Source organism: Lutjanus erythropterus, chromosome 20 (genome assembly GCF_056507025.1).
Source record: "Lutjanus erythropterus isolate fLutEry1 chromosome 20, fLutEry1.hap2, whole genome shotgun sequence".
NCBI lineage: Eukaryota > Metazoa > Chordata > Actinopteri > Lutjaniformes > Lutjanidae > Lutjanus > Lutjanus erythropterus.
In genome coordinates, this window is record NC_139336.1 from 17285426 (window position 1) to 17313411 (window position 27986).

Genomic DNA, 27986 nt, shown 5'->3' on the forward strand with positions numbered 1-27986 from the left:
AGACAACAAAAATATTGAGCCTATACTGTCAGGCATTTGTTACAACTGAAATGTTGTTTTTTTTATTACAGTAAACATTTATACTGTTCCCCTTATAAGTAAAATATGAATAATAATGGGAAATTAACAAATTCAGGTGTCACTAGACCAAATAGTGTTATAATTGAGGAAAAAGTGTCTCATGGACACAAAAAATGGACATAAACAAGCCTTCAAAAATACAGCTATCAAACCTCTTCATTAAAGTACAGTAACTTAGAAAACATGATGATACATTTCAGTAAAATACATTTTTATATTTTTGTGCTAATAGGAAAATAGCAATACAAACAGTATCATGCATTTTCTTTATAGAAGTGCAGCCAAAAACAATTTCTGTGTGATTTTTGGGCTGGCCTTAACATGCATTGTTAAGAGGGCACAAATAATTTAGATCGTATCAAGAAAATGTTGACAACCGTGACACATTTAACAAGTAAAAACACTGATGTATCATAAAATAGATACTATTAACAGCAGCGCTAACTGAGGCTTTTATTTCTCTAAGCGCATATTGTAACAGAAACAAACCACATCAAACTCACTGTTTACATTGGACTGATAAGTGCACACATACATGTACGTTTGCATTATCATACCCGTCCAACTGCATGTGATTTACTGCACACAGACACGTGCACATACTGAGATTTGGCTGGTACACAGTATCTGTTTACTGGGTGGGTTTCCCAAAATCATCTTCCATCATAAAACATTGATGATCTTAGTCAAACTGACATTAGCAAAGGCAATGAACATGTGATTGTAAACTTGTTCCTCATTAACAAATACTCAAGGTTTATCCAGAGGCACCGTGTGTTGGTTCCTTGCAGCACAACTACTGTGTGAATTCAGATGGGAGGATGTGGCAACAGATGCAGCTGACAGCAGCAGTTCACTTCAGCTTCTTTCACAATGTGCTTTTAGGAAACCGGGCCCAGCGACTCTCAGCAGGCCTCCTTGGCTTGACTTGGCATCTTGCACATCATCAGGATCTGTTTCAAGGCTTTCTGCACGTCCTCGTCCATCTGACCCTGAAGGCACAGAGCACAGGTCAGTAAATAACATTATTTAACCATTCTACCTTAAAATAACAGTGTCAAAATGAATTGGTGCTACACTGGCTTATAAGGTGAACGCTGCCTCTGTCATTCCCACTCTGCTCCCTAAACACCTCTTCTTACACTATGTATGTTGGTGCAGGAAAAGTGTATTAGAGTGATAGATTTTAGAGAAACTGGACAGTATTTTATGGAAATTATGTTTTCTGGTTTTTCCTCTTATGTCCACTAGCTAGAGGTCTTCACAGGTCCACCCAGGATCCATGTTTTATGTGGTCAAATTGCTCTGGAGTTGTTCACCTTCTACAGAATTTTTTTTAACATTATCTGTAATACTCAAGTGGATCCAAGACGACCCAGCTGTGATCAGATAGCACTATGACGAAGTGCTGTTTGTGTGTATTGTAACCTGCCACATTCAGCACCTGCAAGCAAACTGTAAAGTGCATCTTTGGCCACAAGGTGGGGCCAAATAACCTGCACAATCCACTACGCCTGCTCAGGAAGTGAAGGGTCAGACAGCAGAGGTCAAACTTGTCACAGACAGCACAGATGAAATGGCAAATTAGCAATCCTAAGGTTAGCAGCCGTGGCGAAGAACAAGTAGTCTTAACTGTAGTTCAAAGGGCAAATGGTGGAAATCATCTTTATTATATTAGATGCAACAAAACTGAGTCATGTTTGTAATCTGTCATCATGATAGCAAGTGGACTTAAGTTAGCATCAAGAGTGGATTAGCCATGCTGTTACAATCAGCAAGAGATGAATAACAGAAAATCTGATCTATTTTACCAACTTTCATGGCAAATGAAATGATACTTGATGTTTGGCTGTGTTCACAAAGTGTTTGACTTCTGATCATAAATATTCGTGATAAATGCACATGTACAGCTGTCCATATTTACAATAGCAGTGTGTAAGTGAATGTCACTTTGACATCGAGGGCATCACATCGCAAAATATACCAAATCTTACATAATGTTGCTTTCAAGGATCATGCAAATGAAAACTTCTAAGTTGATATGTCCAGATGTCCATCTAAGATCTCTGCTGCCACCCCAATACAATGGAACAGAATTGTTTGTGGTTCTCAGAGCATTGAAATATTACACTTAAGACATCAGATACAACAGTAGATTTCATCTCTGAATAATTAAGACCTCACTATTAACAGGTTTCAGTGGAACTACTTTCTACCGAACAAATTCACCAAACAAAGTTGGGTATTTCCACACCTTTGTGTTTTTTCAAAATCTGTATAATCATTCCTTTTAAAATTGAAGCTTAATTGCAAGCTTTAGGCAAACTGATGGATGGATTTACCTGGACAGCATAGAGGAGGTGCATCCTGTAGACTGACACTATCTCATGGTGCTGCTTCTTTGACTCCTACACAGAAAACATGAGGTCAATACAAGGTATTTCAAAGTACAATACACTCCAAAATAGGAATTATTTGTTCTAAGAATGTGTTGTACAGTACAAATCTTACAGCTAGCTGGTACTGTAGTTGTTTGATCTGTTGCTGCATTGCCTCCAGCTGCTGGTTCTGTTGCAGTCTTTTGGAGGGAGAACCCGAGGTGTAGGAGAGCTGTGATAGGCTGTTTAAGGCGTCCTTCAGCTTCCCTACCTCCCGTGACAGGTCATCTATCTGAGAGGGATGAACAGAAAAAATACAGTTAATGAAACAGTTACTGTCCAGTGTTACTGTCAGTTATTGTCCAGCAGAGCCGTGATTAGATTGACAGAATTAATGTCTCAAGTTTAGGTTAACTGGTTAAGTGTTCAGTACAACAACAGTGTTGGTGCTTCTGCTGCGGCTGCCATGTCAGTCACTCACCCTCTTGTTCTTCTCCCTCTCTGAGGCGACGTGATTCTCCACCAGCTGTTTGAGCTGACTCACGGCATCCTGGGATTCGGCCAGCCTGGAGGTCAGTGTTTGGTTCTCCTTCTCCCTTGACATCACCAGCTCCTGCAGGGCCTCCCGCTCTGCACGATTCTCCCGTGCCTGAAAGGTGGATGTAGGGTTATAGATTGTACAAGGCAAGATGATTTATAGTCAACATTTGAAAGTTGTTTTCATCCTCCTCTGTGGACATCTTGTCTTGTTTCAGCTCCTCTTTTTACCCACCTTCTGCCATGCATCAGCAGCCTCCAGAGCCATCTCATCCTGCTTTCTGAGGGCGCCCTGGAGGAGCTGCGTCACATGGTTCACCTCGGCCTCCAGCTGCTCTCGCATGGTCTCGTGCTCCACACGGGAGACTGAATCATCTGTTGTGGCGTCCTTCTCTGCAGTCAGCCTTTTAGTGAAAAAGAACCACACGGTGACAACTCGTACTGGAGTACAAGTACACAGAAGTACAAGCAGAAATAGATGAATCTATCAACCACACGTGACAAATTTTCTTCCTCACCTGTTCTGAAGAGCCTCCAACTGCAGGGTCTTCTGTTGTAGCTGCTCTTTCAGGGCCTCTGTCTGGCTTTCCAACTCTTTAATGGCGTTTCCCAGAGATGACATCACCTGTGTGTGATCAGCGAGGGCGACGGAGCTCTGTGCCTGAGCCTCTGCCTCCTGCCTGAGCAGTGAAATCTGCTCTTGAGCAGCTGAGAACTTCTTCTCTGTCTCAACTAGCAGCGCCTGCAGCTCCTCCACCTTGGTGTTCAGCACTTGGATTTGCTGCTGCTGCTGCTGTTGTTCTGCGGAGGGAGACGAGGTCGCACTGCTCTCAGCTTTGGCCTCAGCCAGCTGTTTCTGCGCAGCGCTGAGCTGACTTTTAGTATCACTGTAGGAGTGTGAGAGTTCCAGCAGGCGGCGCTGCAGCCCAGCAATCACCTCGTTTAGCTCAGCCTTCATTTCTTCAAAGTCTTTGGCTGCAGCTTCAACTGGCACTGTGCCCCTCAGAGCCTCCTGAACAACAACAAGGAATCAATGAAATAATTATTTAATTTCATAAAGAGACACTATGTAACAAATTAAAGAAAAAAAAAGGAAATATGTAAATGAACTAAAGTAAGTGATGTATAATAAACAGACAGCAGGAAGGAAAGAATAACTGGGCCTCATGCAAAAACATTTTCATATTCTTCTCTTCTCAGGTAACAGAGAATTTTCCCCTGGACAGCAACTTGCTTAAACCTGCATGTGAAGATACAACCTGACAGAAGGTAATCACCAATTTAAATTAATACTGATAATATTAGACTGTAAGAAATTTAGAATTATATTATAATTTGAAATGCAGAATCAAACAGGATAATGTCAACATAATTATGAAGTGTAATTTATGTGTATTTTCAAACTCAAATTGCTTCAAAATAGTGAAAAATAAAGACATTAGTGAAATGTTGAAACAATTTCATCTGTGCTCTTCTATAGATTTAAGAAGTGTTTAGCTCTGCACTCTTATAACACTCTCAGACTCACAATAGCTGCTGTGTCTGTTCTCACCTGGGTATAAATAAACACTTTGTTTTCATTTTCAAATTTGTAGTCTTTAGATTCAATTAGTGATGACTCAAGTGACATCACCTAAGGCAAATTATCAGATTCTGCGCTGCTCCATCTGGATCCTTAGAAGTCTTTCTATATCTTCTTTCATGTATTCAGTAATACTCCACAAAACCTTTAAACAGACTTTAAACTTCTGTAGGACTGAAAAGGGAAACATCAGAGAGAAGAAGCAGCAGCTTATGTCTACCTGGAGCATCCTGATCTCCTCCTGTGCCTCCTTGTAGAGCTCCTCAGTCCGTACAGCCCTCTGTTCTTTCTCCATCACACTCCGTCTCTCCTCCTCTGTCCTCTGCAGCGCCTCCTCCAGCTGTCTTACTCGATGAGCCGCCTTCTCCTGTTCAGATCCTGATTGGATGAGCTGGGCCTTCAGCTGTTTTACTTCATGTTCAACTGTGGACGCTGTTTGTCTCTGGACCTCCTGTTTGTCCATCAGCTCACCTCCTCCCACCTGCGCTCTGAGCTCTTCCACCTCCTCCACAGCCTGGTGGTATCTCTCCTGAGTGTCTGTCAGCTTCGCCTGAAGCTCTGCTAGACTCTCCATTAGTTCTTCTTCTCTTCCTTTCTCCCTCACGCCTTCGTACTCCTCCTCTCTTTCTCTGCCTCGCTCAGGCTTCAGCTGCGCCTGAAGCGAGCGGTTCTCCTTCCTCGTTTCAAGCAGTTTCACCTGAACACTCTCTAGCGCCTGTCTCAACAGTCTGATCTCCTCTTTGCTCCGTCCTTCACCATCTTCTTCCCTTTCCACTTGGGTAGCGGTGGGGGTCTGTGGCAGTGACTCAAACTCATCCTGGGTGGAGTGGAAGGAGGAGTTGGAGGCCATGCTGTTTGGACGACTGGTCTCTTTCAGGTCCTCGCCTCCTTGGATGGATGGATGTTTCTGTGAGGAGGTGAGGGTTTAGATTAAGAGTTTTGAGTGATGTTAGGAAATCTTACTGACAAAGTAAAGACCACATGCTTGTGGTTAAAGTTTGTCTTTACAAGGAGCTAAGACCACAGAAGCAGCAAATTCTCACATTTAAACAAAAAAATGTTTGACACTTTTGCTTAAATAAAAAGACTTAATCTATTAATCAATTACCAAAATAGTTGCCAAATAATTAATGACTCCTCACAGCCGTAATAAAAAGTAATTTACTGCATCTGAAACAGAAATTGGAAAGGGAGCAATCTGAATACACAGTAGCTTCTTTTGATTGGATTGATACAATTTCCAGTATTTTTATAATAGGTAGGTTCATTTGACAATTACACTTAAACATCTTTCATCATTAATTATTTCTGGTCCTTTTTTCCATCTCTAGAGCTGTGAAGATGAATTGATTAATTTATTTTTAAAGCAGACGAGTCTGGTCTTATATGACAGTAAAGTGAATATCTTTGGATTTCGGTCCATTGGTAAAATAAGGTCTGTGGGAAATTTTGACTTTTTCATAATTCACTGAGATTGTATAGAAAATTAATCAAGACAACAAATACTGAAATAATAGCTGCCGCCCTACATATTTTAAAATGGCAGATTGTACAATACACACTGTTATTTATTATTGCTATCTTGATGACGGAGCCCTGCACGTACGAAACAGACACTAGAGGGATACCTACAGAAGTGTGGGGCCACTGACCAAGCTGCCATTTTTGATGAGTTGTGAGTAAGAATGTGTTGTCTGTGAGCTTCATCTGGATGTTACTGTAAAACTTTATAATCACTTAATAAATGGCTTATAAAGCATATACATTATTTTAATCTTTGTTAATAGTAAAATAACTGTTCACTTAAGTTTAATTAACTACAAGTTAACTATAAATTAACTGTTAGTTCTTCCTCTGACATGAACACTGTGCAGAGGTTGCTTGGCTCATACAGTGTACTGTCCTGATGTTCATTCATTGTTTTATGCTTTAACTCCTGATCATGAATGAATGGGTTACAAACCTTGAGTTTGCCTGCGAGTTGCTGGTTCTCCAAAGTAAGAGCAGTAATCTTGGCTTGCAGAGCGGAAACCAGAGCTGCAGACGCTGTTAAAGTTTGGTCGACCTGTCAACACACAACACACATATATTCACACGAAGAGACACACACAGAGCAACGTTAAGGACCACTAGCTACCTGCTGAAAAACAAAACGAGTTGTGACACGTCCGAAACTCAGCTTAGACCTCCTTCAAGAATGCCCAAGGTGAAAAAGTTCAGCAGTACACAGCTGTTTGTTGTCACAGTATCGTATTTAACTCAGAAAAACAATGTTGAGATAAAAACAACCTTAGTGACGTTTAGTAAACTCTTGATACACAGGAGAAAAGTAAAAAATTGAATCAAAAGTCAAAATAGCCACTATGTAAAAATGTCTAGCCCAAAGGTTTTGGAATTTTCTTTATGTAAGTAGAAAAAACATTTGAGTTAGTTTGAGCAAATGATTCAATAGCAACATTTTTATACACAAATAATTAAATTCAGTGCATCTGCTGCTCTATAATGTGTTTTAATGTTCTACTTTTCAAAGTAAAACTCTGATGTCATTCAGTTAGTCTTCTGTTCGAGTCACCACATCTGTTTTCTAATCTGCTCATATGTAATAGAAACACGTCACTGTTGCGTTGCTCAGTGGTTACTCACCTTTGTATCTGGTTCAGAAACAGTCACCGTCTGCTCGACTGTCTGCTTCAGGTCTTCGATCGTCTCCAGCAACATGTTTCTCTCCTCGTGGAGCTTCTCAACCTCCTCTCTCAGTGCCGTTCCTCGAACCTCATCCTCCTTTGAAAAGAGAAAGGGAGGAGTGGCGGGAACGAAGGAATGGGAGGGGATAAGTGCAGAAGATGGAAAAAGCAAGTAAAAGGTGAGAGACAGAGGGAAAAGACAAGAGAAAGTTTAAGGCAAACATTTTGCAAATGAGTACATGAGATTTTACTGTATTATAAATCTAAGTTAATTATATACAAATTGTCTCCCACTGGGACTGAAATTTAATAATGTTGTGTATTTAATTTACAGCAGGTTTGGAGTTTATTGAATCTTTTGAACAAATATATAAAATAATTGGATATTTATGGCCGATGATTTTTAAGTGCTGCTAATGATTATTAGTAATCAAGGAAATAAAATAACAGAACGTCAAACACAAAACTTTGTAGAAATGGCTTTGAATATTGGAAACATAACTGACCAGGCCAGTAATTGGTTGATCCTCAACATTTATTAAATATTTGACTTTCTTTGGTAACTGAGAACATTTGGATGCCCCTGCAGCAGAAAATAAGGCTCTGAAGAAAACCAGTTGTTGGTAAAACATCAACTTATGGAATGAAGTCTGAAATGCTCCTGTTTTTATATTTGTTATGTTAAATGTGGGTTTTATTTTACCTTGTAGTTGAATCTCCTGGGAGTGTCACTTTTGTTGGATACAGGGGTCCCCGCAGAGGTAAGAACTGAAGGAGACGAGGGTCCAGAGCTCTGCAGAAGGATTAAGTTAAGTAGTTAAAGTCTGATTAGTTTTTAGATTTGTTTTCCTTACAAAGACTTTCAATGATTTGGGTGAAAATCAAGATAAAAAAAACAATTAAGTGCTTTATGTTCATCATCTGTTGGTGCAGAAATACAGTAATATGCAAAATGTTAGTGTCCTGTTACAACAATTGTAACACAATTTGCTGTTACTGCCTGAGATGATTTTCATTGAGTACATTTTCAAATTTAAACAATGCTGGAAAACAAAATACAGATTAGTACATAAATGAACATACTAAAGTGGAATACTTTGCCATACTTTGATATACTGGCAAGAGAAAACTGACGGAACAAAAATAAAAGACAATACGTAAAAAGACAGACAAATACAGATCTGACAACTCACTTTATGAACATACTGCAGACATGCATTAATATCAGGAGTGGCATATTGATACAAGCAGACAGACACACAGACACATGCATTTACCTGCAGTGGGCTAATAGGAGGTGGAGGTGCTTTTCGTTTTTTGGGAGTTGTGATCCGTTCATCACTTAGCTTAGCTACTTGATCATGCTGAGGAGCCAGCAAAAGAGATGGGGGGGAAGAAAGGCAACGGAAAGAGAGAGAGAAAAGAAAGGTGGGATTCAGTGCTGGTTAGTAAAAGGGGAGTCAATCAATGAGTGCTACAGTAGGACCTAAGTTTTGTTTTCCAAAAATAGCAACTAAAAGATTTTTCACAAGCTGAGAAATTTGATACTGACACTATTATCCATGAAGTGTAGCTACAGAACAGAAATTTAGACAAAATTTTGCTTTTATTCATCATGTTTAGCTCTTCTTTACTATGAATCTTATTTTAGAAATAAAAACAAATCTAGACTCTTTCACTGGTAGTTGATTGGTTGTTGTACGTTCAGGTTTTAGTAACTCTGATTGCCTGTTTGTGAGGAGAAGATTTTGAAAATTGAGACTGGTGTCTTACCTGAGGACTTCTAGGAGACTTTGCATCTGTCATGGGAGAGAGGAAGTGGAGGAGTTATTAGCACATTAAGTAGTGCAAGACTATCAGAAAACAAGAAAGAAAAAAGGTAACGTCTGCACGCTTACGCCATACAACAAAAGTTTGATAATCACAACATTTCGATCCCACTTGGATCTTCGTCAGGTCAGAATGTTTGAAAAATGGAAACCACACCTATATTTATACATCATGCACTTCAGTAGGTTGACAAGGTAGGTTGCCATATGTCACAAGCCACGTGACCTAAATTAAAAAAAATGTTTTATTAAATATTAGGAAAAAAAGAAGAAATGTTAACTTCTTGTACAGAGACAACGTCAAAAAAGACACTTGTTGTATTTATAAAACCCAACAAAACCCAGGAAGAACATCAAAAATGGTCAGCATGTTTAAAAAAAATCAAATCAAATCATAATAGCTTTCTTTTGAAATATTTTACATTTTCTACATCTGAGCTGAGAGTTTACACCAAACGTGTTTAAGACCAGTAATACTAACGAGAGAATTCCTCCAGATGGCAGTGTTGATTTTGTTTTGAAACTGGAGCAGTAATTCTCAACCACACAAAGGCATACATCTGTGTGTGTGTGTGTGTGTGTGTGTGTGTGTGTGTGTATTGATCATATTGTGGGGATAAAGATATGAAAATAGGACCATTATAGGGGCATAAAGTCAGTTCTCACCAGATCAACATTTAAATATTAAGATTGACTGATGATTGAATGGTTATGGTTAAACTTAGATTAGGGGAAGTGAGTCAATGCAACATCCTCAGTAGGGCTGGGTATCAGTATGCAGTACCTTTAAGGTATCGACTGAAATAACCCAGTACCAAGTAGTATTGAAACTTTTCCAGTCAAACAATACCTGCATTCAATCCTCTTGGTATCCCAACCTTTAAAAACAGTTATTGTATTAAGGTCTCTATTGGTATCAGTATCACTTTAAGGCTACTGGTATCGTAATTTTTTATATCCTCTCCTAATCCTCAGTCACAAAACAAGTGTTTATGTATGATAAGGCAGACATAGTGTCATAAAAACAGTAAACCAGATAATGTCGCTTCCTGTTGCTTTAATACTTCCTCACTGCACTCTTACCAGAGATCTGTTGTCTGTTCAAGGCAGCAGCAAGGGCCGTTTTGACCTCAGAGTTGCCCGACAGTTTGGCGTAATGAGTGACATCATGGCCGTGTGAATCTACAGCTGACAGATCTGCTCCTCGCTGAACCAACACTTCAACGACGGAAACGGCGTTGGGCTCACTAACCAGCATCAGGGCTGTCCTGCAACACAGAAATACGCATATTGTTCACCAGTGCAACATCTGTCCATCATTCAAGAATACGAGCGTCTTAAATCAGTCATCACTACTGTTAAAGGATGAATGTGTAGGACTTAGTGGCATCAGATTGCAAACACCTCCCATCATGTTTGATTTGTCCATTCTAGGCTACTGCAGAAACGTGATAGTGCAACATGATGGTCTCTGTTGAAGAGGACCCATGCCCTCTGTAGATATAAACACCTAATTCTAAGGTAACAAAAACACAACAATGCTTATTTCCAATGATTATACATTAATGAAAACATACTTCTGAATACTGTATTCCATTTCTCCCATACGCTGCATTCCATTTCTCCCAACAAATTCCCATAAATGTTACACACTGGACCTTTATACGTGTCATTTCTGAGTTTAACTTGTGTGACTGTGTTTGTACCTGCCACTGTTGTCAGAAGCATTGATTTCAGCACCGCAGTCCAGCAAAGTGCTGCACACCTCAGCATGACCGTGTTTGGCTGCCAGCAGCAGAGGGGTGAGCCCGTCCTTTAGAAGTAACAGACATTCGAAACATTAGATATGCATGAAATCATCCTATGGAGCAGTGTTTCTCAAATGGGGGTACATGGGATTTGTTTAATTAAAAAAAATATCAGTCATGCATATCTTGTAAAATAATTATACTGTAATAAGTTCAATAAAAAATGTAAACGTAATGAAACCACTGTTCAGTAGTCCTATTTTTGATGCATTTGTTAACTGTTGCAAACTGTTAACTGCTGTAAAACCTCAGAGGAGAAGAAAGCAACAAATACAATCATGTTCACTGTGAGTGGGAGGCCAGTTTCTATGTTGAATGACAGACAAAAATCAAGAAAATAGATTTGTGGTTAAAACACAGCAGTAATACAGCTGAAAACACAGAGAAAGAAGTGAAAAGGAAAGTGAAAACAGAACCACTAAAACACTGTCAGTATTATTTCTACCAAAAATGTTTTGCTCTGGTCAGGAGATACATGGCTGAAAAAATATCTCAAATGGAGTAGATTATTGAAAAAGGTTTGAGAACCACTTCTCTCTGGAGGGACCTCAAACCAACCTGACACACACCTGCATAACTTATCTTCTGTGACATGCGGACGTGAGCCAAGACATGAAGTGTTGGTGAGTGTCTGTGCGGTGAGAGAAATCTCAGATGCATGTGAAAAAGGAGTGATCGCCTCCTAAATGATTTTCCCAGCCGATAAACAGAGAAGCCAAAACTTTTCTGGAGTGCTTTAGCTTTTGGGAAAATCCCCAAAATGATATATTTACGGTTCTAAATGAATAGGCTGGTTCAGCAGTTTACTGCCCCGAGTTCAGCGACTGGGGCAGTATTTCATGCAACGTGGACATCCCACATTTTTCACCAGGATTGACAGATCCTAACCCCAAGCATGACTTTTAACCTAACCTTAACCATCCATGACCTAAATCCAGCATGAACGTTTGATTGGCTGGGCTTGTGGAGGGCGGTATACAGACTGGGAGGAGCTGCTGCCTGGTACAACATCTTCACTTTAAGATTATATTAGGACAACAGATGAGGAGCGTAATATTAAACTGTATGAACGGAGATTTCCACAGGTCATTTATATTGTTAAAAGTGAAGCAAAAAATCTGTAGTCATGTCCAACTGGAAAAAAGCATAAAAATGTTAAGAAGCATTAAAGTGTGTCAGCATAGCTTTGTGTTTTATATTACAAGGCTGCTGCTTCCACATGCCACAGAGAACAAAACTATGTTGTGGGTTCCTCTGAGCTCTGTTAAAGACTTTAACAGGCCTGTGTCTGCTCTGCTCAATCTGTGTTTCTACTGAACTGTTTCTCCTCTGGAGTCTAAAAGACAGAACTTTTTTTCCCCTCAGACTCACAGATGCAATGTCTGTTAGAGTACAGGTGTTCAAATATGTGCTTGTCTGCACTTGTTATTGTTTACAACATGCTGCCATCTTGTCAGTTGAAAGCCAGAACACCACATTTGGGCAACAAAGTAAAGCCTGATCAAGTGAGCAGCAACCATCACAGCTAAGTGTGTGCGTGTTTTCCTTGATTGACAAGCTTCCAAAGTTGTCAGACAGGTCCTTGTTTAAAGCTTAAAACACTCCTAATGGGACAATAATTATCTTAATTATTGTCCTATTATATATAGCGCCAAAACACACACTGGAGGATTTGAAACTGGCACGGTGATACAAGAAAAGTACAAGGCACTGTCTGTAATGGAGCAAAAATAATAATAATAATAACAATAATTATACTAAAGTTAAAAAAAAAGTGAGTCAGGTCAATGGAAATGAACAACTGGATCTACATGAGCTTGCAGAGTGCAAACCCATCACCGCACCCTCCCCTTCCAAGCATGTAGGACAACCTACTGAACAGTGGCTACAAAACTTCCAAAAAACTCAAACGGACATATCTAGAACCAGTAGATTCTTATATTACACTTCTGCCATATTCTGCCAATAGATCCTTGTAAAATTTACACACTGGACCTTTAAGTGTTAAAGCTGGATGACAATCAGACGATTATAACCTGATAAAACCGGATCATAATTTCTCAGTAACTCTCAGCTGTGGTGGTGGCAGACTGATGTAGACACAGATAGTGTACATACAGGTCTGTGCATGTGTAACAGCCTTCATGTGAAGTACAACATGTGACAGACTACTTTAGAAAAGGTATTTTTTTCATACCACCTCTTACTCATGAAACATGACAGCAGAAATTACTGAAGTGGTCGTTGTACCCAAACAAGTGTGCTAGCTGTATCACTTTATGTGCTGCTGAATGAGGAGTAGAGTGAGGGATAATAGAAACCAGCGGTCCCCAACCTTTTTAGCATGCAACCCTGTCTGTTTTAGAAATATATCTTTTTCTAACTGAAAACATGAGGAAGCTTTTTTTCCACATAGTACCACTGTCTCTGGGCGGAATATAAGCTTACATTTACTTGATTTTCTAGAAACAGTATTTGTCCGACACATGTAACATCTGGCAGATGTTCCTTTCAACATCTTGCTGTGTTTATTCAAGTCAAATATAGATCAGGTATAGATATTTGTTACAGCCATGACGTATGCCTGAGGCTAACAAGCTGGCATGTTCTGCTCAGCACAGAAACAGAAATATGTTCCAGACGACTTTGTGGTCTGTGTCCACTAACAGCACAGAGAGCTGCTCAAATCTCACACACACTTTTGCAGATGATTATGGCTTTCTCATTTCACATGCATAAAAACAAAAAAAGTGTGGAGAGCATGTAAATCTGAATATTGTGGAGACATTTTGAGCGCAGTACATCACTTGTTCATGCTGGTATCAGTGTCCTAAAAGCATTGTTTTGCTTAACAATTGGACAGATTAGGAAGAAATACTTGAAGACCACAGAAAAATGTCACAGAAAAGAAAAAGCACCAAGTCTGGTTGGGCTAGCTCCAATTGTAAGGATTTCAGAAACCCTATACTTTCGCTTTACAATCCTTACATACTGTGGTACAAAGTGATACGAACCAGTTTCTAAAGCCACAACATACAACTTGTTGCAGGCTTAAACAAGCATGAGGCGGCAATAAATTTTAATTAACAATAACATGTACATGTAGGCTATGAGACCACTTTGAGTGTTTATCTCCAACAGGCCAGCTGTGGCATGATAATAAAAAAGGAAATAAATGGGCAACACATTCTCTTCTCTTCTCTCACACACAGAATATCATGCTCATACACCCCAGTTGGGTAAAAACCACAGGCATGGAGCGTCTCTCCAATGGAGACCACATGTCTGCGGCTTGAGAGCAGAATTCCCACAGTTCACTGACCCTCTACCTCACACACATTCACACATACACATGTACAATACGTACAATATAAATCTGTCCTTAAACAGAGAAGGACGAACAAGAGTAACTATCAGTTAATGAGGATCCTTCATATTGTAGGGTTGCAGCTGTGAGAGACATCTGCAGTTAATTTATGTTCTCTTAATAAACTTAAAAGCACATAAAGGAGCACAGACAAAATTGTACTTGGGAAAATAAGATAGATATAGACAGTATCCTGTTGCAAACACACAAACAATAGTCAGGTAAAACTTAAAGGGGAAGTTTGGATTACTTGAAGTGGGGAGGTACTTAACCATGGTCAGTGTTTTACCTGCAGTAGATGCTGGTCATCATTCCCCAAGAGTGGAGAAGCAGAGAGGAGAACCAGCACTGAAGCAAAGCAATATACTGCTGTGGACAGGGTCATCAACGAAAATGCATTTTAGCCACTTAAAAAAGTTCCGCCTTCTAAAATCAATATCAGTTTAACTGTTCATTATATTTAAAATAATTTTACTACTTTTCCTTGCTGTCAGACAGCGTTTTCCAAAAGGAAACCACTGTTATATAAGCCAAATATTGCTCTCAGCAATTTTACCTCACATAATATGGGAGTCACTGGTCTACCACTGCCTGGATTTATTTGTGTTATTGTGTGACATAGGTAGTCCAGAAGGATATTTTTGATTGCCCACAGTTGTACAATGAGTCAAACAAACTAACAGATCGTTACAGCACTAGACCAGCAACTCCTGTGTGTCTACAAAGTAAAATGACTGATACTGGTTTGGTTGGTTTGGAGAGAACCACATTTGGCTTATATAACAACTGTTTCCCATCAGAAAACACTGTCTGATGGCAACATAAAATGGTGAAAATTAATATAGTGTACACTTAAATTGATGGGTTTTTTTAGATGGACTTTTTTAAGGGGCTAAAATACCTTTTGTTTTCTGACTCTGTCCTCAGCAGTTCATTGCTTAACTTCAGTGCTGGTACTCCTGTCTGCTCCTCCAAACTGGGGACACCGATCAACATCTACTGTAGTTAATACGCCGACACTGATAAGTATCTCATTCAAAACCACATTAAATAATCCTAATTGTCCCTTTAAAGACAATCCAAAACACACAAACAGTGATGAACCTTCCTGGAACAAATTCCCCTCTGGAAATACCACAGTAGAAAGCGATATGAATGAGAACTGAATGGAGCATTTCTGTGGTCTTCATTCTGTTTCAGAGACTTTTACTGTCCTGCCAGGAAAAATAAGTCTGGGAAAGAAAGAGTGGAAGTAATAACAAAAGTACTGTACGTACTGCATCTTTCAGGTTGATGGGACTTTTGAGTTCACACAGTAGCTGAACGGTCTGGATGTTCCCACTGGCAGCTGAGGATGATATAAAACAACAATCAGACGAGGAAAAGAAGAACACAGGTGTCCGGAGCTCGCAGTCTAGGATTGAAATCAGTAAGACATATCTCATCCTTGTTTCCGTCTCTGATTTCCATGTTAATCAAAAATAAGATGAGTCAAACATGTCTGAACTGTCTTCTTTCCTTTTCATCAAGAACCATAGGCTGGCTTATGTTAACATGCCACTACTGAGCCGTTCCCTCTTTTTTAAAAGTGGAATATTGTTAAAAGCTGCCAATAATTCACATCAACATTTGTTTTAACTAACATCAGCTCTGTAACACAAACTGAAAAGAGGCTCAAAAGAGATTTGTCATATTCAGTGTAAGTAGTTGTTGAAAATCATTATTTTAGAGACAGAAAGTTGCAGCCTTTGGAAAAATAAACAACGATGAAGTCTGTGAGAATCTTCTCATGACTCAGAGAGCGAGCAGTGTTTAGTTTGAATGAAAACCCGTAAGAGTATCATGGAAACTCTTGATTGAAACAAACTGAGCTGAAATCAAATTTAATCACTCAATTCCAAATATGGTAGCTGATTTCATCCAAGTAAAATTAGAGCTTAAACTTAATCTCACAAGATACTTTCCCACGTTCCTATCGAAGCCAGCTAATCTTCAATAAAAGCACTTCTGTTTAATTAATTCTCAGGGCTCTGAGACACTTACCAGCGTGATGCAGAGCAGCCTTTCCTGAGCTGTCTGTGGCATCAATGGGACATTTACTCTGGAGGGGAAACAGAAACATATTAGAGGTGAAAATCAATGTTACACATAAATTACAAAAAGATTATGGCAAGAAAGTTCCATTATAAATACTCTTGTCAAAAGTCTGTGACATACAATATGTTTCTGTGCTTGCTATGATTACATTTAGTCTTAATTTGCTGTGTCTTCTGCTAATTTAGTAAATTAACCTTACCAAAAACCTTTCAGAGAATGCTGCTGAATATTAATGTTGTCATGCTATGAGATTGGGATTGGTCTTGGGACCCCTTTTTGAAGGTCTTGGTCTTCAAATTGATCACATTTATTCTATCATGTCTCAATCCTTCACACACTGGGTGTTACATATGAATGAATGAATCTCTTTGAGGAGTGCCTACAGTTTGCATGTTCCACATTTTATCATAAGTGTGTCATGCAGTGTGAGAGTCGCCCTGCCTTGGTCTTGGTCATGACTTGGTCTAAGTTTAGCTAGTCTTGACCACAACGCTGATATTATGCACAACATTGCCTGTTGTGTTTTCATGAGTTTTTGTTTACATAAAAATGTCGCCAAAAGTTAAACTAACATGATGCCAGAAAAAACAGCAGGGTTGTCCCTACAAAAACAACAATAATAGGGTAAACAAAGGTTTTAGCAATGTTACTAACTGAGGTTCCATTACATTTAAAGAGTCTTTCCAGTGAGCTCACATGCACAATAGCAGCAGCCTGACTCTGTTTGACCTGAATGGAACAGAATCTTAATTAGTATCATGGGTAACACCTGTGTTTACCTCATGTCAAAATGGCTGCTGTGAAAAAGGTGCATTAGGAGTTGCACTTTGAGATATATTTTATATATACATATATACATATATATATATATATATACATACATACACACACACACACACACACACACACACACATATACATATATATATATATATATATATATATATATATATTGGTGGTATATATACATATATAGACTGCATTCCCAGTAAGTAGATTTGTGCAGATGTTTGACCAGGCAGGTGTGTGTTGCTGAGATGCTGCAGACTGTCATGGGACAGTGAGGTCAGCAGATTAAAGCAGGACGGTGGCGTGCATGTTTGCTTGCGTCTGTGTGTGTGCGTGTGTATGTCCTGCTGAGATCTGCTGATCAGTGGGCACACAAACACAATCAGCAGACTGAAGAAATGAATCGGTGAAACTGTCTGATTTCAGACGTCTTAGCAGAATAGTGAGACTATTCAGAGTGTAGTTTTCATACGGTTCATGCTCCTGCTTCCACACATTCCTTATGTGCTGCACCAAGTTAATGCATCCAAGAAGAAGTCCTGCTGCAAGACTGGACGCTCTGCTATTAATATACTTTGACTTCCATATTTCTTGCACTTTTTGTTGTAAAACACACCTTGAAAACATTTAACTGAACCTAAAATACAGTACAGCCATTATATTACATCAAGTACCATTAAGTATCTTTTCCACTGTGGACCCATATTGTGTGTGAAGTGCACAGATCCACTTTACCTGAATGAGTTTCTTGCAGCACTCGATGTGATTGTTTTTGGCAGCCAGATGCAACGGATTGAAACCTGAACATAAATCAAGAAATATCTTAGTTAGGATCATAAGGCCAAAGAATTTAGTGACATTTGGGTAAAATGAAAAAGACAACAATCACAAGAAAGTCTATTAGAAGTAAAAGTGGCACTAGAAAGTATAGGAAGTTCCAAAACCAAAAAACAATCCCTCAGTTAAATAAGAAACAACAGCATTATACTTCTCTTTTTACAGAATTTATTGAGAAAATCACATTTATGCAGAATACAGATGAATCGATATAATTCCCACATTTTCTGTCACTACTACTACTAAGTATAACTACAGTACATACCTGCAGCATCAGTGATTGACAGGTCAGCTCCATGAGCCAGGATAACAGCAAGACATTCTGTCAGACCGCGTGCAGCTGCCACATGAAGCCTACGCATAAAGCAAAGAAAAAAACTAATTTGAATTACAGTAACTGATAGTTATAAAGTCACAACAACAGAGACTGTTATTTTACAACTCTCTTTGCTAATTGGTGATTGTATTCAAAATCGCCTTCTATACTAGCAGTGTGTACTAATTTGGCCCAAATGTAGGTTTTAGTATGCAGTGTGCAAACAACAAGAAAATCTGCACTATGCCAAAAATACCTGCATCTCAAGGCAAAGAAAGCCAGGCCTGCAACTGTAAGACATTTTCAATTTTCGCACCACTGTTGCTCTGTCATAACCAGAGTTTAACGTTTTTTTTAAGAAACGTATTTGCCCCTGTACAAATGGTTTTATTAATCAGTGGATATCATTAACAACTAAGCTTAATGTTAATTGTCATGTTTAATCTAGGTCTGGAACATCTGTAAAAATGTCAGAAAATGTCTATCCTAGTTTCACAAACTCCAAGGTGATGTCTTTAAATGTTGTTTTGTCATTATAAAACCCAAAGATATTCAGTTTAATATGGTAATAAACAGATAAGTTGAAAATCCCAATATTCAAGAGGCTGTGAATAGCGTTTTGCTCAGCTGGGCAAGTAAGTTGCTAGATTTACTTGCACAAAATGGCATGTTACTTGCCCCGGGCACATTTTTGACATATTTTAAGGGGAAATATTCAATTCAAACATGGGTATTAACACAAACAAAATGAAGCTGCCTCTTTGTTTTACACTACATGATTGATCCCTCCCTGTCCAAATAAAATACATTACATCAAAAGAGCAGTTCAACATTTTCAAGCTTCAGTCAGCAGCCGTTTAGCATTAACCCTGGAAACAGCCCGACTCTGTCCAAAGGTAACAAAACCTCTAATTAACAAGTTGTATCACATTCTTTTTAAAAATCTTCCCAATCTTCTTAGCAAGGCGTAGTGACTTGCCAGAGATTTTAAGAAGAAATAGTAATAGTATAACACACGGTAAAACCAAAACTTGTAGTTTTACATTGTCTACTTGTGTGTATGTGTGCAGTAAGCAATCAATACAACAGCTTTCCAGCTCAGCGAGCAGAGTGAAAAAAACACTACACATGCCCAGCCTTCCCTCGGTGTGTGTGTTTGTGTGTATGGTACTCACTCACACACTCTTACACACTCACAACTATGCCCACATGCCTTTCAATCAGGTTTTATCACCATAGAGATACTGTAGACTCCTCCTTTGTGCGTCCTGAAAAGATTGGAGCGTTGAGATCCCAAACCACCACATTCATGGTGATTTACAAAGGCTGTGAGTATGCATCTGTATGTGTGTTTCTGTGTTCCTGTCTCACACACACAGAAGGTCAAGGATGTGAACTACTGGTGGAACAAAAAAGCCTGTGTGTTTGTTTCAGCATGTGAGAATCTGCGCGTTTGTTTCTGTCCTGCAATCGTTCCTGTGTTTTGATGTTCCTCGCTCGGCATGAGCTGCTTAACACATTGAGGTCAGCGGGTGTTGTGTTTCAGAAAAAGAAAGAGGTCAAATATTAACACTGAGCCTCTGTGTTATCAGCAATCTCAATCGGTGAGGCAATGAACACACTGCCTCTGCAGAAATGAACTGGCTCTTGATGCAGTGAATGTCAGGGAGGCTGAATGAATGGTTGAAAATGTCACCCTTTCAGGAACTAAGAAAACAGCAGTATTTTTAGATTGGCCATTCATTTTTAACACTGTGCTGTGGAGCGTGAAAGCAGTTTCATAAGCTCAAGAATGTGAGCATATGCTGGAGAGATATGAAAAGAAACAAAAAAATGGGTAATGTTTCCCTGAAACTCAATACACCCACATTTTTACCACAATCAAACCATTTCTTATCACATAATTTTGTTCAAGTGAGAATAAGTCCCAGATAGCACCTAAATAGCTGCAACTGATCTCACTAAACCATCAAACTGCAACATAAAGTCAATTAATCAATTAGTTGCAAACTATTTAATTAATTGTCAAGTATTTTTTATAATTTATTGTTTTGGTGCTTTTTTTTAAAGAAAAAAATGCAAAATTCTAAGGCATGAACTTCACAAATGTGAATATTTTCTGGTTTCTTTACTCCTCTGTGACAGTAAACTGAAAATCTTTACGTTGTGGACAAAACAAGACATTTGAAGATGTCACCTTGGACTTTGGGAAGTAAATGACTGACAGATTATTCGATAATGCAAAGTGGAGATTTGCACATCTAATTCTATTCAGATTTTTTGTATGCAGCAAATTTTAATCCAAGTGTCTTTCTTCTTGGATTGAAGCTGCTACAGACACAACTGCAGACTATTATTTCTGTCAATTAATTAGTCTCATTTTTAGCTGGAGACATGCTGTGCTTCTAATGTACTTTACAATCCCCATGAAGAAACTGGGGTCCACTGGGATTCATACACTGATAAACGAGACACTAATCAATACACATCTCAAACGTGCTAAAAACTAAATTTCCTTGATTGCTCTGTATCAAAGTCATTTTTCTTCTGTAGGTAATTGTAAGGATACTCACGCTGATTTGCCCTCGCTGTCCAGCTTTACAGCGCTGGCACCTTTCTTGGCAAGAAGCGATGCCACCTTCTCCACCTCGCCGTGCTCCACCGCAGCGAGCAGGCGCTCGTCATTTTTGTTCCACTCATTGACCTGTAGGAGAAAAGAAAAAGTCGATGAAAGAGGGCGAATGAAGGACGAAGAGAAGGAGAAAATAAGACAGATGAGGTAAGAGATAAAGCTGATATCAAATAGAGTCAATGGACAACCAAGAGGTGGAAGACAATACAATGTAAATATTTTCTCTTTAAGGTATTTATTTTGTTATCTTCATGATACATGTATGGGTTTAAGTCGAAGAAAGTACCTCATTTCTAATAATTCCTAACAATGACGTACATCATTAGACACTGACACCCACTTTAATGAATCTCCCTTGGCAGCCAAAAAGACCGAGATGCCCTGAATGTGAGTAATGTTTCTCAGAGGGAGAGAATGTTTTTCTGGCTCTGCTATGGCCCACACAAACCATTCGTGTCCATATGTGGGAACGCACGCGCACACACACACACACAAAACATCCGTGTGAGCATGCGCACTGACACACAAATACACAAACCAAACCACATTTGTATCACTGACAGGCTGTTCAGATAGAGAGAAGTCAGCTAATGGAAAGCTTCAAGCATGATCTCATTCAGAGACAGTATTGCTACACAGCAGTCTGAAAACACAGCAGCACAGTAAGCTTCAAGAGGTGTCCACTACAGCATTTACCTCTGGACAAAAACAAAATTCTATTATTAAAATACATCTGTAATAACTACATCTGTCCACAAATATCAACGAGAAGAGTGCAGACATGTGGTGAAGTACCTACTGCAATGCTACCACAACTGCCAGGTGCGACAGCAGAGATTTGCAGAGTTTTGAAGAAAGTGCTTTCTTATAGTTATGTCTCAGTTTTCTTTAAGATGCATAGAATAGTGTAATGGTATTGAAACTGCACGTCTTGGGTTCACCTGACTGTGTTAACATAATAAGGAAACGATAAACAGGACGCCCAAACTTCTCAGTTTAAACATTGTTATTTATTTAGAAGATTTTGTTTTTGATTTATAACATTAAAAGCAACCAGGCCACTTTATAACAATAGATACAGAAATCTACTTTTTTGGAGAAGTTTAAATAATTTACACTTGATGTTACCTTTACATTGTTCAAAGCCTGCATATTCCAGTGGAAGTTGTGGCAATTCAGAAAGTTAATGGTTTAGCATAGATCTAAATCATCCCCAGTAACCAAATGTAATGCCAACAAGACAACACCAACAAATTTTTCAGGTTTATAAAAGAGCCGAAATATTAATTGAAATTTTATTGAAACCATAATGGTCTACTTCAATTTTCAAACTGCAGGGGGCACAATAAATGTCAGGTGAAATGGGTGTCAAAAATCTCATTTTAAATTAAATGTTGTGCAGTGAAGACTCAAAAATCAACTTTCTGGTGTGCTTACATCAGATTCTACCATTAAGAAAATATCTTTGTTTGTTACAGAAAATCACACCATAATAATTTTACTGTTCTTCAATGAAAATGAGAATAATGATGGAAAAATGATCATCCCCAGTAATATCACAAATCATATCCAATTGCATTATTATTGCCATTAATATTTCCAAAATTGTCCAGCTCTTGTTTGGCAGCAAAGTGTGTTGCCCTTAACTTTTGTGGATCATAACATATCAGGTATGGAATTAATCTGCAGATGCTCGGTTTAAGACAAAAATAAGCTTTTCTATGGATTTAAGTTTTCAGCCATGACAAAGGCCGAATGTGCCCGCAGCAGACTCGGTAAGCTCTGTTGTGAGCCTAGCATAGACTGTTGATGACTTGTGGTCACAACCAGCTGGTAAAGAGGAATGATGAGTCAGCTGTCTGTATAAAACAAAGCAGTCAATAAAATCTAAATTTCTTTAAAGGTTTTGCAAAAACACACATCCCAGAGCATGATCTCCACCAGGCACAATAATAACCAGTATAATTAAAGACAGATTAGAAACTAAGAATGTTGTTCAAGGAGCAGATCTTAAGTGAACTGGTTTCCTTAATCTTAACAGAGTAAGATGGAGAACTGAACCTGTCCACCCAAAACAAGTTGGCAGCATGAATACATGAGTATCAGCATGAGTCTCCTGTGCATATTAGGCTGCAGTACAGTATTAGATTTGACCTGATAGCCTACTGACCTACACGTGATAACAGGGTGAACTCCCTGACTCCATAAATACTTGGTGGCAAACTGTACCCGCTGTACTACACGGTGTAAATAGGCTCCGTGGCAAACACCCAGATGCAATCACTGCAATACATTTTGCACAGCTGGTGGAAAAATGCAGGGCTATAAAAATCCCTTCTGTCATTGAAACAGCTAGGATGACCACTGAGCTCAGCAGCCCAACCCACACAGTCATTAATGTGGACCAGTGAGGAGATGAAAAATACTAAATTGTTGGTGTTTTGAAGATTTAAAATAAAGTCTAAGATGACCAAAAGAGGAGAAATATTTTTGGTTTTCAAGCAAGCAGCTCTGGAAAATTGTTGTAAGAGAATACCCACACACACACTCTCTCCACTCCAGCTTGTTGCAGGCTTCAAAGCACTGTAGCAAGAGGTGAGATACTATTTAGGAAGCAGTGTAAGATGAGAAAGTTCTCCCACAGACTGGAAATAACAGATTGGATATAAAAGACGCACAGCTGAGCTCTGACAGAGACATGTGAAAGAGATATATGAATCTACCAGGTGCCCCATAAAGTCTATTAGGAGCAGTGATCAGCACCCTTTTCCAAAAATAAGAGCAGTTCAGAGGTACTACAAAATCAATGCAGGATCAGAGAAAGTCTTTCTTTACAACACATGTATCGTGGCAAGAATATCAGTAAATCGATAAAAAAAATCTTTCTCCCTGATGTCAAAACGATATTCTCTTAATTTCCTTGTGCTTTGTCTTTTTGCTTGTGGTTCCTCAAAGGTACCTTGTGAAGTTTCTGACCCCTAGTAGTGCTACAGAGCAATGGTAACTACCTAGTCCCAGCTTTGTTTGTATCATGCACACGCACAAAGACGCATGTAGTGTACATATATTTTAGCATGCATGCAACATAATACACATTCATGCAGCCAGCTTCAAGCTATTCCACTGATTGACAGTTGATGGTGGTAACATGCAACTAAAGTTGTGTTTCAACCAAAGTACCCAGGAACTACTTTTCAAGGACCTAAAAGGTTCCTTCAGCCCACTGTTGTATGCGTTTCCACCATGGTCTAAAGACATGCGAAGACTGGGCAAATTAATTCAAAGATGTATGAATCATTCTTGCATGCAACTGTACAGCAGCATCATCAGCCCATCTGTCAGGGCTGAACAATTTTGAAAAAATATTTAATTGCAATTATTTTGACTAATGTTGCAATTGTGATATGATTTGTGATATTAGAGGTAATGATAATTTTTACATCATCATTCTTATTTTGATTGAAAAACATGATAAAATGACTATGGTGTGATTTTTTTGCAGGAATCTGTACCAAATGAAGCTCTTTTTAAGTCAGAATCTGATGTGTAGGACAGCACATCTGCCTCACAACATTCGACAATTTAAGTTTTTATTTAAGCTTTTACTTTTATCAAATATTGCAGCTCCTGCGATTTGTAAATTGCAGAAATCCATATTGTGATGTCGATGAAATTTCGATTAACTGTGCAGCCCCATCTGTCTTATTGTTTTTACAGTTCTTTTATCCTTAAAAAACCTGACAAAATTGTGTATATAGACATGTCTGAAAACAACACAAATGTGGTCATGCATTGTTGGAGATTTCCATCAGATGACTGGGTTTTACATTATATAGCACTGGTGGGACACCTTGTCTGAAACTTGAGCATCTCTGCAAACATCATAAAAAAATCAAAATACTTCTATTAAATTAAACACTGAGGAGCTATTTCCCACTGCAAATTCCATATTTTTAATGAGGGTGGCAAATGTTTCGACTGTCATCTATTAACAGACTTGATCTTTAGAAGGAATGAATGAGGACCTGGGTAGCGTACCACCTCTGCTTGATCTGGAGCAAGGGCTTCACATAGGTACTGTGGGGGTTGTAGGAGGTAAGTGAAAGTGGAACAGAGAAGTCAGAGAACGTGCATCTGTCCGTCACTATGATTGGTGTGCAGTGAAACATGACACAGCAGGAGATAGCTGAAGCCATAAGGACATATCCCATATGGTGTGGTGGTAAGGACTGCTTGTTTTCATTAACGTGGACTGGGTTTGCCTCCCAGTATGCTGGTATGAGAAGTCTCATGATTTTCACACAGACAGTCATGTGTTGTTCAGTCAGTGTGCAAGGCACTGAGGCAATCATATACTAAAAATAGGTAAGCTCAAGAGACAGTAGAGGAACTAAAAAGAAAAAAAGATGAATTAACTGAGGCTTAACTAAAGAAAATGGAAATAAATGCGCACATATATATGAATGCAGCCTCTATGTTGCTTAAGTTTTATAGAAATCTTCAAAGAGAATGTAGAGAGTGGTTTGTGTATATAATTCAACTCTGCACCCTGTAATCCTCTTATCTTGTTTTGTGGACATCAGGAAGGGCGGAACTTGCTGCTGTAATTGAGAGTCTTTGTGATCCAGACACAGAAGCAAAACAAACCTACTCCTATACATGACAGATTGAATAACAGGAGCAGTCACATCTTGCAGATGGTGACGTGTCACTTAATGTGACTTCATTAACAGCTAGAGGAAAAAACACATAACAGACTCACTGAGATGTTGCATCTGATTCTTTACTGAATTCTATCTCTTGATGTTAGCACGAAAGGTCTGCCAAGGTCTGAGCTCATTCCAACGGATGTTATGAAATCTTATTTCCTACAGCTAATTCAGCACTTGACAGCTTTTTTCTCTAGTGTATTACCTACTGCGGGTTGAAAGGCCTTTATAAATGTAAGTATATATTTTCTAGGGCTGCACAATTAAATCAAAATGTTACTGAAATCACAATGCAGACAAGTGTAATATCTAAATTCCACAAGCTGCAAGGTAAGGTTTGTGACAAAACAATCTTATAATGGAGTACTGTAATGCTGCAAAGATCCCCTGGCCTACAAATCTTGTTCTCCAGATGTAAGAAAACATGTTTGTTGGGTACAGACCCCAACATGTCACATTATCATGATTTTAATTTTTTTTTCCCAGAGCAAATTCAAACTGTGATGCAAAAATTATAATTCCCACTAATCGTGAATCGAATTGCAATCACAATAACTGTCACAGTACTTTTAAGGGGATTTTTTTTTAAAACCATTTGGTGGTACTAAAAATGGTACCAATTTCTGATATATGTTCGAATAAGTGAGTATGTTTTTCCCAGACTCTATTACACAGCAGGACAGGTATACATCTTAGTTCCTGCTTTCCACACAAACGGCAAATATCTGACTCCTGGTATTAAATTATTTTCAGAGTTGCTCAATCAGAAGAGCGTGTCACAAAGGTCACAGAATAATACTGAAAAGAAAAAATACTGGTACCATGTCTCAATGTCTGTTTAAGCTACAGAAATTTGCTCAGAAAAGGCACTTAAATGCACCATAGAATGAAACTACTAAGATGTACCAACCCAGGTCAGAGTCAAAGCAGAAATGCAATGAACGATGGTCAACCACACAAACCTGTCCAACCTAAGAGGGCCGTAAGAGAGGTAACCTGGCAATTAGAAACTTAGAGTGCAGTTATGAAGGTGGAAAACCAGAAACAAGGTATGAGCGATTGCAGCACTTTTGGGTACTGTGTATTTTCTCGGGTCAGAGCTTTGCACAATCATTCAAAACACAACCAGTAACACTAGACAACCAGTTCTCTGTGCTTCAGTAAAGATTTATTCATGCTGTCACTAGTTGTCAGTTTGTTTGAATCAAGAAACTACAGAACATTTAGGTCAATGAAAAGGATAGGAAGGCCAAATAATCTGTGCCTTACAGGCAAAAGATTCCCTCTAAAAGTCTTAACCAAAGATTTAACCTTATCTGAACCTCCACTGTGTCCACAGAGTAGAGTCAACACTCCCTTTCTCTATCAGACAGAAACATGTGGTGTTATTAATTATTACTGTGCCTTTTATTTTTACCCAAAGGGATTTATATGATAAAGAAACCAACATGTCTTCCAACATCTGCACATCTTTGTGTAATTAAAATGTTTCACGCATCTGTGTCTCAGAAGTGCACTTTTTCCAGTGTTCATGTTACTTTGAATTTGTTTTATATTGAGCAGGGCTTCTTCTTTGCATGCTGAAGCATCACAGTGGTCACGCTCCACTGCAGCAAGGAACAAAAGCAGAAACATGTATCTAGGACTGCAAATAACAATTTAGGGACGTCATCAAATGTTTTGTTTTGACCGATCAACAGTCCAAAACCCAAACACTTTCAAATTACTATAATGTAAGACAAAGAAAAAGCAGAAAAATGTCTCACTGGGGAACCTGGAAGCTTTTCTGTCGATCAACTAATCGGCTTGTTGCAGCTCTACAAACATCCATACTGTAGTCAAAAATTCGGTGAATGACTTCTTTTGTCAAACTGAACAGTTTGTGGGTCTCTCCTAGCTTGATTATTTACATTACTGTAAAAGGAATGTGACCGAATTATTCAGTTGACACTTAGACTTGACATGCTCCTATCGTGGTGCTCATTAACAGGAGCTGCATGAGGGAGAAAAACTAGATTGTGCTTGGAACCCCTACCAGCAGTAATATAAAAAATGACAGGGGTAACACTGATGTTCTGTATAGCATGATCCTGCCTAATGCCTCTGTGATTTTAATAGGCTGAACAAAAGAAAAAAAAAAAGGAGAAGGACCATCACCACAGAGCAGCATGACACCGATAGCATCAGACTACATTGTAATGGACAGGTTTAAGTGGAGCGGAATGCACTGCTCCAGATTCGGCCACATACACAAATAGTGTCATCGCAGGGAGGCTGATGAAATAATCATGCACCAGTAGAGTTGGTGCAAAATCAGTGCAGGCTCGGCTCAAACAAAGT

The 27986-nt window shown here is 38.9% G+C and overlaps 1 protein-coding gene across 1 annotated transcript in view; it reads right to left on the reverse strand.

Moving 5' to 3' along the window:
- Window positions 1-907: 907 nt before the first annotated feature.
- The window catches only part of rai14 (retinoic acid induced 14), a 50039-nt gene continuing 22960 nt past the window's right edge, over window positions 908-27986 (reverse strand). The window contains exons 3-21 of the mRNA XM_084745991.1: window positions 20879-21009; window positions 18255-18343; window positions 17888-17952; window positions 16310-16367; window positions 15544-15614; window positions 10798-10904; window positions 10175-10359; window positions 9036-9061; window positions 8540-8626; window positions 7966-8055; window positions 7222-7359; window positions 6542-6643; window positions 4799-5485; window positions 3515-4008; window positions 3232-3400; window positions 2941-3108; window positions 2593-2751; window positions 2424-2489; window positions 908-1073 (exon numbers count right to left, since the gene is read on the reverse strand). Of these exons, the coding sequence (XP_084602117.1) occupies window positions 987-1073; window positions 2424-2489; window positions 2593-2751; window positions 2941-3108; window positions 3232-3400; window positions 3515-4008; window positions 4799-5485; window positions 6542-6643; window positions 7222-7359; window positions 7966-8055; window positions 8540-8626; window positions 9036-9061; window positions 10175-10359; window positions 10798-10904; window positions 15544-15614; window positions 16310-16367; window positions 17888-17952; window positions 18255-18343; window positions 20879-21009 (2979 nt within the window). The 3' untranslated portion in view covers window positions 908-986. The remainder of the gene's footprint in view (window positions 1074-2423; window positions 2490-2592; window positions 2752-2940; window positions 3109-3231; window positions 3401-3514; window positions 4009-4798; window positions 5486-6541; window positions 6644-7221; window positions 7360-7965; window positions 8056-8539; window positions 8627-9035; window positions 9062-10174; window positions 10360-10797; window positions 10905-15543; window positions 15615-16309; window positions 16368-17887; window positions 17953-18254; window positions 18344-20878; window positions 21010-27986) is intronic.